The sequence below is a fragment of the Mauremys mutica genome, chromosome 15, assembly GCF_020497125.1.
Source record: "Mauremys mutica isolate MM-2020 ecotype Southern chromosome 15, ASM2049712v1, whole genome shotgun sequence".
NCBI classification, from domain to species: Eukaryota; Metazoa; Chordata; order Testudines; family Geoemydidae; genus Mauremys; species Mauremys mutica.
Window position 1 is genome coordinate 28885026 of NC_059086.1, and position 13410 is coordinate 28898435.

Consider the following 13410-nt stretch of genomic DNA (forward strand, 5'->3'; position numbering starts at 1 on the left):
CCAAGATTAGAGAAGTTTTGTGAAGTTCTAGAAAAAAAAAGAAACACAAACAAACCGTGGACATCATTCAGTTAATCTATTGCATTCAGTGGTGAAAAAGATTTCAATTTGAAATGAAACAAAACAAAAACATATTATTATCCCTCAATATTATATCATGGGGATTTAAATAAATAAATACATTAAAGGGGAAAAAAACAGCCTTCACAACTTACAAGACCTTTAATCATTAAAACAAGAAAACTACTGTCAAAAATGTATCCATATGAAACACCGATAAATCTTGACTATGAACCAACTGTGTAGGTTTGGTAGTCCAGAGTTTTGTTAAATACTCTGCAGAATTCGGGCATTTTAGATATCCATATGAACTTATCCTTTGACTTCCTTAAAATTCTGACAGTTCCTAAGAGTGCTGTCTTCTGGGAGGTAACTCCTAGTGTGTTCCTGGGTTGTTCATTTGTGCCCTTAGGGAGCATTCACAGTGCTCCACTGAAAAATAATGATATAAACCAATATTTTCCCATGAAAAATCTCATGTTTATGAACTCCTATATGTGACTGGAACAGCCACATGCTCATGTCATGAGAATGCATGCTCATGACAAACTGCAAGCAATAGGGCAGACAATCCCCCAAACTGCTGGTTTACTCTATACTTAAATTCCAGTAACAAAACAGCTTCTGCATTATCACTCTGGTTATCAACAAGACAAAATACAGTCTCCTTATACATTGGAGCTACTGGCTCCCATCCACACAGCCAAGTCTAGTACGTTGCGGGATTACTACAAATCTTTTTCACCATATCTAAAGTTCTACCAATCCCAAAAGTCTGGACACATTGCCCACCAGATCAATGAATATTTCAGATCTCACCAAAATACACGCTTACAGCCAATCCTTATTAACGAAATCTAAGATTTCATAATAAAAGAAAAATGAAAGAGTTACTGTGGTTAAAAGACATGCATATAGCTATGAGGTAAAGTTCTTAGGTCAGTTTCATAGCAAGGATAGTGAGGCTGCTGATTTGTAAAGGTCTTTCAGAAATCAATTTAAAAGGTTATAGTTCAGTAGGCAGCCAATGTGCAAAGTTTGTTCAAATTCTTCCATGAGAATCCCAGGGGGAGTCCAGAGTAACCTGGAGATCTCAGTCTTGTGGGCTTAGACTTTCCTTGACAAAGTTTAAGCAAATCTGAGATTAAAAGGATCGGGTCAAAGCTTTCTGTGTAGTTGCAGCAAGCCACCATCACAGCAAAGCCTTTCTGGGATGAAGAATAGACAAAGTATACTGTTGCTCTGAAGGTAATCTGTTTCCTACACATACATAGGTAACTAGTTGTATTCATTAGCATAATGCAATTAACTATTTAAACAGTTCACCAGTAGTTTACTATGTGGGGTTACAAGAGTCAAAGAGAAAAGAGGATAATAAAATTATTACACCACAAGTTCCATCGAAATGATATTATCCCCCTTTGATGTGTGAATCAATAGAATGCAGTAAGGAAGCATTGTGAGACAGGAGCAGAATTTAGGCATCTACAAGCTAATTAGTTCACATTTATAAACTTCAAACAAGATATAGGAAAACAGCGAGAAATCTAATAGAATCATAGAACTGGAAGGGACCTTGAGAGGTCATCTAGTCAAGTCCCCTCACTCATGGCAGGACTAAGTATTATCTAGACTATTCCTGACAGGTGTTTGTCTAACTTGTTCCAGTGCTTAAGCACCTGGACAGTTAGGAAGTTTTTCCTAATGTCCAACCTAAACTTCCCGTGCTGCAATTTAGGCCCATTGCTTCTTGTCCTACACTCAGAGGTTAAGAAAAAAAAATTTCTTCCTGCTCCTAACAACCTTTTACATACTTGAAAACAATAATCCTGTCTCCTCTTAGTCTTCTCTTTTCCAGACTAAACAAACCCAGTTTTTTAAATTTTCCCTCATAGGTCAAGTTTTCTAGACCTTTAGTCATTTTTGTTGCTCTTCTCTGGACTTTCTCTAATTTGTCCACATCTTTCCTAAAATGTTGCTCCCGGAACTGGACACAACACTCCAGCTGAGGCCTAATCAGCATGGAGTAGAGCAGAAGAATTATGTCTTGTGTCTTGCTTACAACGTTCCTGCTAATACATCCCAGAAGAATGCTCACTTTTTTTGCAAGAGTGTTACACTCATATTTAGTTTTTGGTCTGCTATGACCCCCAGCTCCCTTTCTGCAGTACTCCTTCCTAGGCAGCCATTTCCCATATTGTATGTGTGCAACTGATTGTTCCTTTCTAAATGGAGTAATTTGTACATGTCCTTTTTGAATTTCATCCTATTTGAAATTTAATGTTGATAAATGCAAAGTAATGCACATTGGAAAGCATAATCCCAACTATATCTATAAAATAGCTGTTACCACTCAAGAGAGATCTTGGAGTTATTGTGGATAGTTCTCTGAAAACATCCACCCAATGTGCAGCGGCAGTCAGAAAAGTGAACAGAATTCTAGGAATAATTAAGAAAGAGATAAGTAATATGACAGAAAATATCATCTTGCCTCTATGTAAATCCATGGTACACCTACATCTTGAATCCTGTGTGCAGATGTAGTCACCACACCTCAAAAGAGATACACTGGAATTGGAGAAGGTTCAGAAAAGGGCAGCAAAAATTATTAGGGGTATGGAACAGCTTCCGTATGAGGACAGATTAATAAGACTGAGGCTTTTCAGTTTGGAAAAAAGACGGCTAAGGGGAGATATGATTGAGGTCTATAAGATCATGACTGGTGTAGAGAAAGTAAATAGGAAAGTGTTTTCATGTGAGGCAGTGGATGTTTTCAGAGACCTATCCACGGTGACTCCATGGGCTCTTTCTTGAGTGGTAACAGCTAATTTAGAACCCATCATTTTATTCATATAGTTGGGAATATGTGTTCCAAGGGGCATTACTCTTAGGAAGCAGGGATAGCTCAGTGGGTTGAGCATCATCCTGTTCAAGCCTCAAAAGGGCCATTTAGAGATCTGGGACAAAAATCTGTCTAGGGATTAGCCCTACTTTAAACAGGGGGTTACATTAAATGACTTCCTGAAGTCTCTTCCAACTCTAATATTATCTGGTCCTGGTGACTCTGCTTTCAATTTCAAATACAGAAATTAACCTCAAAATGGCTGCAGTCTCTTTCTCACTCAGCACTTTTGACACCATGGAATGATCTTGGAGTTCATTAAACAACAAACCATAGAGTATCTGTGGTGAACTGCTGTATACAGTTGTACTGTGTTCTCACCCTCTGTTTTCAGGGCACAGCTCAGAATTCCTATAGTCCTTTATAAGGGAGCCTCTCTAAATAATAATTTTGCACAAACACATCTCCACACCTGCTGTCCCTGCAGTGGGAGGGAATGGATTAGGTAACATCCACCCAGGTGCCCTAGCAGGTGATCCCATGCTTCCTTATCACAAACTTGTCCCTGTTTTCCATTGAAAAAAAGTTTGAAAATTTTCACCCAGCTCTGCTAATCCCATTCAGAGATGTTTTGAAAGCAGTGCATGGGATTTGGGATGCTATTTATAAACGAACCTGAGGGCTGTTTACTTGAATTTTGCAGAGCAATAAATACACAGCCCTGCCTGCCCCCTTCCCCACACCGAGAAAGCTGCTCTCATTTTTCACTCCTCACTTAACAAATAACTTTAGGGAATAACCTCTCTGGCTTCATTAGCAGCCATTCCTCAGTGGCAGAGTTTAAAGGTAGCACTCAGGTGAATGAAGTGTTAAATTCCTGTTCTAGCACAATTGTACTTTGTACAAGGAAGTAATTGATATTTGAGTTTGTTATATTTTTAAAGCCCTCTGGGAAGAAAAATACTGCAGTAGCTGTACAGAAATTGTTACTCCGTGGCCTGATTCTTTAAGGCTCACTCACAGAGACATTAAGTACTTATTTCTCCTATGTTGCTCTCTACTTTACAGGGTGTGTGACTGTCATCTGAGTAGCAGCTGAATCAGCATCACTGGAAACAGAAATACAGTGAATTTACAAGACGATACATCGTGAGTTAGAATTTGAATTTTTTCTTTTAAATAATTTTTGTTAGTGAAAAGTTCTCACATGATATCAGTGGAGGATAAGTTATTTCATAACATCTGCAGCAGAAATAATAATAATAATAATAAAAAAGAAGCACAAATTCCCCAGTCTTGTTCTACAAACCACAATGGTAAATGCCAGGTCATGTCTATGCTACACAAGCCCCATCCAGCAAAGGAGGAGATTAGTACTAGTCTGTTTGTTTTGTGTGTGTTTTGTTTCACTTTTTAGTGAGAACATTTTGCTATTAGAAACTTGGCTGGAAAAATCAGCACATTTCACATAGCCCAGAATAGAATCACTGAATGTGCTGAGTTTACGTCCCCCCACAGCTTGGTCTGCATTTTATCCATGCAGCCACTGACAGGTGAAAGTGTCTAGGGTTAACTAAATATCACAGGAATTATCTTGTCTTCCCTCAGCCTACTTCCACAAAGGATAATTTTTTTCTTAGTGTTTTGTGTTTCAGGAAAGTAGACATTGCCATTTAAAATAAATGCAGTTTTGTATAGAGCTGGTCAAAATTCAAAATTTCCATTCTGTTGTAAATTCTGAAATTTTGAAAGTTTTAATTTTGATTTGGAACAAAAAGTGGAAAGTTTGAAATTTCTCACATAAAGGAAATTCTGAAAAAAAATTATTTAAAATCAAATGGTTTTGATTCAGCTTTCCTAAAATGAAATCGAGCTGCTGGATACCCCAAGTCCTAGAAACTCCCTTGGCTGTGTGGGGAGTCCCCCAAAGTTTGGGGAGTCCTCTGATACAGGAGTCCAGACTCCCCTGGCCAGGCCTCCTGTTTGGTTTTGATGAATAAGCATTTTTGGATGCAGTCACATTGTAGAAGAATTACTGACCAGCTCTAGTTGTGTGAACACCTCATGGTACAGTTTGTGATGTTTTCAATTTCCATTAGCAGAGAGTTGGATGAATTATATTGCAATCACTTCACAATGCACAGAGGAATCATTGTGAAATCCACCTTTTTCTCCAGCATTGCATTTATTTTAGTCATGACATCGTTTTGCGGTAAGAACATCATTTTTTATTACCTACTGATTAGATAATAAATATATACATATCCATTGCTGCCTATCTAAATACTGTGTAAGGAAACCATGATGCAATATAAAGAGGGAAATCCAAACAAAATTTGATAGCTCTAATGGCAATGTGGTGGGAATAACATCATTGTGTTCTGGAGCCTGTCTATCTCTTCAGCTGTTTTTACATGATCTCAGATGTGTGTAAATTCTCAGTGACCCTGCTTCATTAACCGGGGGAGAGGGTAATGACCATACAAGGTCCTTGTCTGAACACAAGTCATTAGTCATGCTCCTCAAGCTGCTGAAAAGTACAGAGAGCCGTGTTTCAGGATGAAAGCACAGTGACACTGCTGCTTAGAAGGGACATTTACCCTACCAGTGGATATTGTTAGGAGAAGCCTAAACTAACAGAATGATTGTTACTATTCCAAAGTAACAGAAAGCTTGGCAATGGCCAGGTACAATTGCTTTTCCTGCATTCAGGGACTACTCTCTCCTACTTCTTCTGGAGGCACAAGCCACCTGAAAGGGTTGGGCAGAAAGCAGGACCATAACTAAGCTTGGAAGGATTCGATTTTTATTGGTATCAATAAATGGCGATTTCACTGTATGCACACAAACTGATGAGAAAATATTTCCATTGCTGCTAATCAAAATACTCAAAGAGGTAAAGTAACAAAAATGGGGCTTGAGAATTTCTTAGAGTTTGATTTAAGGCTAATATTTCAACATATGCTGTTGATAGTTTCTGTTTTAATCATTATTTGCTTTCACTTTTTGAATCACAGAATCTACAGTCATTAAGTAATTGTATGTGTGTTTCTCCCCTCAAATTTCACGAAACTCTGAAATTTTAAATTGATACAAATTTTTAAAAGTCTAAACACCATAAATCTACAAAACTCTGAAAATTTCAGTAAACATAGAAAAAATGCTTAAAAATAAACACTGATTATATATATGTGTGTGTCTGTGTGTCTAACCCTAGCTCTGCTGTCCATCCCACCATGCACAGTCATTCTCAGTGAGAATTGTTTGCTCCTTAGCTGCTGAGGTTTCAGTTGTCACCATGAAATGTTCTGGGGCTGCTTTCCATGGGGAGACTTTTCTGCTCTGGCTTGGAGCAGCCCAAGTGTCAGAGCAAAAGCAGAAGAGCAATTTTGCTATAAGCAGGGAAAACGGCACAGAGGAGTTTCATAATAATCTAGAGGTTAGGCACCTGTGCTTTCCCACATCACAGTCTAAAGGGGAGTTTTCATTGTTGGCAGAGACCCCCTTCACAGTGCACTGTGAACTTTCAGAGCTACTAAGCTAAATATAGTTAAACCTGGTTAGAGTAACTCATTCACTAATGCAGTAAATTGTTTCCACAGAAAATTTCAATATTTCTTATAAATTTAATTACCAAAATTTTGTGGCCGAAACAGAAATAAAAAAACCATCAGCTGAAAAAGAGGTATTTTGCTTGCTCTTTCTCTCATGCATGCTCTCAGCTTGTTCCATCTTTGAATGTGCTATTATAATTAGCAGTTGTTGTCAGTTAGTGTCATTTTATGTCCTTGACCCCTCCTCTCCCTCACCGAATGAGACTCTGGTACCAGCACTGTCTTCTGGTTATTATTTCAGAGATACAAAAGCAAATACAGAAAACCAAAGGCTGAGAGTAGCAAATGAGTTCTGATGGAATTGTACTTTTCTCTTTATATGTGAACTTAAAATTCCTAATAAAGAGATACATGAGATGCACTGGCTCTTTTGGGCCCAGGAAGGAGATGGCTCCAGGAGAGGACTGGAATAGGTTGAGGACCCTGTAACCCTAGTGTAATATGTTGACATATGCATCTGGTTACTGTCATTTTCCTGCAAATAGAATCATGTGGCAATTCCATATATTTTCTTTCTTTTCTTGCCATCTTATTAACATAACGTATTTATCGCTGAGCAGATGGGGCAGTTGCACCCATTAGTTGCTACACAAAATGAGTCCTTCATGTGCCCTTTTGCTGAACTGTGCCACTGTTAGTATGGCAGCTGTCTAGTAACGACATAGAACAGTGATATTTGTCCATTTTTGGGTTGATTTTTTTTCTATAAAGGTTGTGAAGAGTGATGGGGTTATTCAGGCTGAGACACACTCTGTAAAGGTGCAGTGATTGGGGCTTTGGCTGGAGCTCAGTCTTTCTCTTTGTGGAGCACATTCAGCACAGTGAAAATATTCCGGGCAAATTCTGCCCTCTGTTAACTCCGTTAGCCCCTTATTAGCTTCACTGAGGTTGTACAAGTGTAAATGAGAGCAACACTTGAAACTTCATCTTTGTTCAGGCAGTGCATCTGCTTCTGGAAAGAGGAAGATTATTTCCCATTGTTTCCACTGGCTTTAATCTTAAATCACATTCACCAACCCCCCCCCCTTTTTCAGGTAGTTGAAAACAGCTATCAAATCCCTCCTCACTCTTCTCTTCTCCAGACTAAACAAGCCCAGTTCTCTCAGCCTCTCTAAATCATGTGCTCCAGCTAGGGTGACCAGATTTTATAGAGACAGTCCTGATTTTTGGGTCTTTCTCTTATATAGGATCCTGTTACCTCCCATGCCCTGTCCTGATTTTTCACCTTTGCTGTCTGGTCACCCTAGTCCCAGCCCCCTAGTCAGTTTCGTTGTCCTCTGCTGGACGCTCTCCAGTTTGTCCTCAACCTTTCTGTAGTGGGGAGCCCAAAACTGGACCAGGTCAGCCCAGAGGTGGGGGCAAGTGGGGCAATTTGCCCCAGGCCCTGCAGGGGCCCCCACGACAGTTTTTCAGGGCCTCTGGAGTGGGGTCCTTCACACGCTCCGGGAGCCCCGGAGCTTCTTCCGCTCCAGGTCATTGTTGGCAATTCGGCAGCGGGGGGTCCTTCCGCTCGGGGATCTGCCGTTGAAGAGCTGGGTCTTTGGCGGTAATTCGGCAGCAGGGGCCCCACACCGCGGGTCTTTGGGGCACTTTGGCAGCGGGTCCCAGAGCAGAAGGACCCCTCGCCGCTGAATTACCGCCGAAGTGGGGGCCCCCTGCTGCCGAGGACTCCAAGACCCCTGAATCCTCTGGTCGGCCCTGAACTGGACAAAGTACTCCAGATTTGGCTTCACCAGTGCCAAATAGAGGGGAATAATCACTCCTGTCGATCTGCTGGCAAAGCTCCTACTAATGCAGCCCAATATGCCGTTAACCTTCTTGGCAACAAGGGCACACTGTTGACTCATATCCAGCTTCTTGTCCACTGTAATACTTAGGTCTTTTTGTGCAGAACAACTGCTTAGCCAGTTGGTATCCAGCCTGTAGCAATGCATGGGATTCCTCTGTTCTAAGTACAGGACTCTGCACTAGTCCATTTAGAACCTCATCAGATTTCTTTTGGCCCAATCCTCCAATTTGTCTAGGTCACTCTGGAGCCTATTCCTACCCTCAAGTGTATCTACCTCTCCTCACAGCTTAGTGTCATCTGCGAACTTGCTGAGTGTACAATCCATCCCATCATCCAGATCATTAATGATGGGTGTTGTCATAAACAGATAGTTAATGCCTCTTTTACCTGTAAAGGATTAAGAAGTTCACCTAGCCTAGCTGAGACCTGACCAGAGGAACCAATGGGGGAACAAGATGTTTCAAAGGGGAGAAGGGAAGTTTCCTTTGTTTAGTAATGGTAATAATTGGAGATATACTAATCTCCTAGAGCTAGAAGGGACCTTGAAAGGTCATTGAGTCCAGCCCCCTGCCTTCACTAGCAGGATCAATTTTTGCCTTAGATCCCTAAGTGGGCCCCTTAAGGATTGAACTCATAACCCTGGGTTTAACAGGCCAATGCTCAAACCACTGAGCTATCCATCCCCCCTAGTCAGTTTCAGTTTCAGTTTCAGTTTCAGCTGGAGTGAAAAAGATCAAGGAACCAGCCTCTTATCAAAGTAGTAAGTTTTAGAAAAGAATAAATAGGTTTATGTTTATTTTCTTTTGTAACTTGTCTTTGTGCAATTACAGGAATAATCTAATTGGGAATTCTTTTGTGTACTCAATTTTCCCCAGGGGAACATCCTCTGTGTTTTAAATCTGTTCTCTGTGAGAGTAGCTGGTTTGCTAATCTCTCCCGGAGGTTTTTTTTTTAAAACCTTTCTTTTCTTTAATTAAAAGCCTTCTTTTTAAAAACCTGATTAATTTTTCCCTGTTGTTAAGATCCAAGGGAATTGGACCTGGACTCACCAGGAATTGGTGGGGGAATGGAGGGGGGATGGTTAAATTCTCCTTGTAATAAGATCCAAAGAGTTTGGATCAGTGTTCACCAGGGAATTGGTGGAGGAGTCTTTCAAGGCTACCCAGGGAGGGGAAAGTTTTTGGGGGGAAGATAGAGTTTTTCAGATGACTCAAACATTTGGATGATGGCAGCAAAACCAGATCTAAGCTGGTAATTAAGCTTAGGGCTTCTCATGCAGGTACTCATATCTGTACTCTAAAGTCCAGCGTGGGGGTGAAACCTATGACAGGGGTCACTCAGGATGAGAGATTGCTTAGCAAGGCTTTTGTATCTCTTGCATGCGAAGGAGGAATAGCTGTCTGCCAATGGTTTTATCAGTGATCTAGGAAAGGAGCTACTGTTATGGTATATACATGTGTACAGTCAGATCAGAGAATGGCTACAACTGCTGTTGCCACCACCAATGTATTTATCTCTCCTCCAGCCCCCCCCTCTCTCTCTCTCTCTCTCTCTCACACACACACACACACACACACCCTCAAAACCTGAAGAGCTCATCACAGACTCCAATTGTTATAACTTTTTGGATGATTTCAGCCATATTTACATACCTAATAAGGCTATCTGACTTCTATTTAAGAGTCTCTCTTTAGGTCCCTATTTTGAATATTTTGACCAAAAGCTCCAAATCACTCACATTGTACGAAGGCTGGTCTCCACCAAAACTATTTTAGTAAGAAATTGGGCTTTTGACTGAATTATTTTTTGTGTAGAAAGTGTCTGCCTCCCTCAAATTTTTCTGATGTTTCATTAGAAACCCCCAAACCCCATTTTTTTAGGAAAAAAAAACATGCTGACTTTTGTTAAAAAATTGCATTTTGGTTTAATAACAAAAAAATGAAAACTCTCCATGGAAGGGAAAGAAATTTTCCAACCATTATTATACCACATTACATATGCTAATGTTGCATTACTTTTATGAATTGGAATTTATTTCTTAGTTTGTTAGTGATAACTAGGGCTGAGTGCATTTTTCACTATATATGATGATTGCCCTCTCATTATCTGCATATTTCATAGAATCATAGAATCATAGAATCTCATGGTTGGAAGGGACCTCAGGAGGTCATCTAGTCCAACCCCCTGCTCAAAGCAGGACCAAACCCAACTAAATCATCCCAGCCAGGGCTTTGTCAAGCCTGACCTTAAAAACCTCTAAGGAAGGAGATTCCACTACCTCCCTAGGTAACCCATTCCAGTTCTTCACCACCCTACTAGTGAAAAAGTTTTTCCTAATATCCAGCCTAAACTGGAACTTGAGACCATTACTCCTTGTTCTGTCATCTTCTACCACTGAGAACAGTCTAGATCCAACCTCTTTGGAACCCCCTTTCAGGTAGTTGAAAGCAGCTATCAAATCCCCCCTCATTCTTCTCTTCTGCAGACTAAACAATCCCAGTTCCCTCAGCCACTCCTCATAAGTCATGTGCTCCAGCCCCCTAATCATTTTTGTTGCCCTCCGCTGGACTCTCTCCAATTTATCCACATCCTTCTTGTAGTGTGGGGCCCAAAACTGGACACAGTACTCCAAATGAGGCCTCACCAGTGCTGAGTAGAGGGGAATGATCACATCCCTTGATCTGCTGGAAATGCCCCTACTTATACAATCCAAAATGCCATTAGCCTTCTTGGCAACAAGGGCACACTGTTGACTCATATTCAGCTTTTCGTCCACCGTAACCCTAGGTCCTTTTCTGCAGAACTGCTGCCCAGCCATTCGGTCCCTAGTCTGTAGCAGTGCATGGGATTCTTCTGTCCTAAGTGCAAGATTCTGCACTTGTCCTTGTTGAACCTCATCATATTTCTTTTGGCCCAATCCTCTAATTTGTCTAGGTCCCTCTGTATCCTAGCCCTACCCTCCAGCGTATCAACCACTCCTCCCAGTTTAGTGTCATCTGCAAACTTGCTAAGGGTGCAGTCCACACCATCCTCCAGATCCTTAATGAAGATATTGAATAAAACCGGCCCCAGCACCGACCCTTGGGGCAATCCACTTGATATCGGCTGCCAACTAGACATGGAACCATTGATCACTACCCGTTGAGCCCGACCATCTAGCCAGTTTTCTATCCACCTTACCGTCCATTCATCCAGCCCATACTTCTTTAACTTGCTGGCAAGAATACTGTGGGAGACTGTATCAAAAGCTTTGCTAAAGTCCAGAAATAGCACATCCACTGCTTTCCTCTCATCCACAGAGCTGGTTATCTCATCATAGAAGGCAATTAGGTTAGTCAGGCATGACTTGCCCTTGGTGAATCCATGCTGACTGTTCCTGATCACTTTCCCCTCCTTTAAGTGGTTCAGAATTGATTCCTTGAGGACCTGTTCCATGATTTTTCCAGGGACTGAGGTGAGACTGACTGGCCTGTAGTTCCCTGGATCTTCCTTCTTCCCTTTTTTAAAGATGGGCACTACATTAGCTTTTTTCCAGTCATCCGGGACCTCCCCCGATCGCCATGATTTTTCAAAGATAATGGCCAATGGCTCTGCAATCTCATCGGCCATTTCCCCAAGTAGAAAGTAAAATTCTCAAATATATTAATCATTTGGAATTATTTGCCAAATGGACATTCTACCCACAGGATAAACCTCACCCGCAGATAATTGGAGATTCCTAAGACATAACATAAATTAAGAGTAGAGTTTTACCCTATTATGTAATTTGTGTTATTTCCTGGGAGTCTCCAATTATAGGTGCACACATAGATAATGCCAATGAATTTCCCCAATCACATGACCCAATATAGCAAACATAAAATTGAGTGTCCTGTTAGTCTGTGCACTTTGTAGGAGCCCTTGATGACCTGTGACCACGGTATCTTCTGTGCAGCAGTAGTTAGCAGCTTGGCTAACTGGGCTCAGTGTCGCCCAGATGATAAGGCAGTAAGTCCGTCCACGTGTTTAATGGGCAGCAGGTAGTGAAATCACCACTCCCTCACCCCCTGGCTTGAGGACACAGTTCAGGTTCAGAGATGGATCTGGCCTCCTCAGTCACTGCAGAGGGGCTGATGATTGCTGCTGGCAGGAGTAAGGCTGCTTCTGGTCCCAGGCTTTACCCTTACCACAAAGGAGAGGGGGCAGGGCTCAAGGTGAAGATTACAACAACTCTACTAAAATCCTAACTGTAGTCTCCCACCCTAGGGCTCAGACGCACTGACATCAGGAGCAGGGACGGTGCAAGGATGTTTCACGCCCTAGGCAAAACTTCCACCTTGCGCCCTCCCCCATCCCCGAGCCCCGTCCCTGAGCCCTTGCAGCAGCTCCCCCGCTCCACCCTGAGGCATCCCCCCACCCCAGCTCACCCCTGCTTCGCCTCCTCCCCGAGCACGCCGTAGATGCTTCACTTCTCCTGCCTCCCAGGCTTGTGGCACCTTCCTTCAAGGTTTTTAAGGTCAGGCTTGACAAAGCCCTGGCTGGGATGATTTAGTTGGGAATTGGTCCTGCTTTGAGCAGGGGGTTGGGCTAGATGACCTCCTGAGGTCCCTTCCAACCCTGAGAGTCTATGAACTTATCTCTTTTTTTTTAAACACCATTATATTTTTGCCCATTACAACATACTTTGGCAACGAGTTCACAGGTTGACTGGGAAGCAGTAATTCCTTTTGTTTGTTTTAAACCTACTGCCTAGTCATTTCATTGGGTGACCCCTGTTTGTTGTGTTATGGGAAGGGGTAAATAATGCTTCCTTATTTACTTTCTTCAGCGATTCATGATTTTATAGACTTCTATCATATCCCGCCTTAGTAGTATCTTTCCTATGTTGAACAGTCCCAGACTTTTTAATCTCTCCTCATATGGAAGCTGTTCGATACCTCTAAACATTTTTTGTTGCCTTCTCTCTACTTCTTCCAATTCTAATATATCTTTTTTTTTGAGGGGTTTGGAAAGGGTCCCATATGAGGAGAGATTAAAGAGGCTAGGACTTTTCAGCTTGGAAAAGAGGAGACTAAGGGGGGATATGATAGAGGTATATAAAATCATGTGTGGTGTGGAGAAATTGA

At 41.6% G+C, this 13410-nt stretch overlaps 1 protein-coding gene across 1 annotated transcript in view; it reads left to right on the forward strand.

Moving 5' to 3' along the window:
* The first annotated feature begins 3942 nt into the window (after positions 1-3942).
* The window catches only part of LOC123350613 (golgin subfamily A member 6-like protein 22), a 52424-nt gene continuing 42956 nt past the window's right edge, over positions 3943-13410 (forward strand). Inside the window, exons 1-2 of the mRNA XM_044989266.1 lie at positions 3943-4051; positions 5005-5114. Of these exons, the coding sequence (XP_044845201.1) occupies positions 5039-5114 (76 nt within the window). The 5' untranslated portion in view covers positions 3943-4051; positions 5005-5038. The remainder of the gene's footprint in view (positions 4052-5004; positions 5115-13410) is intronic.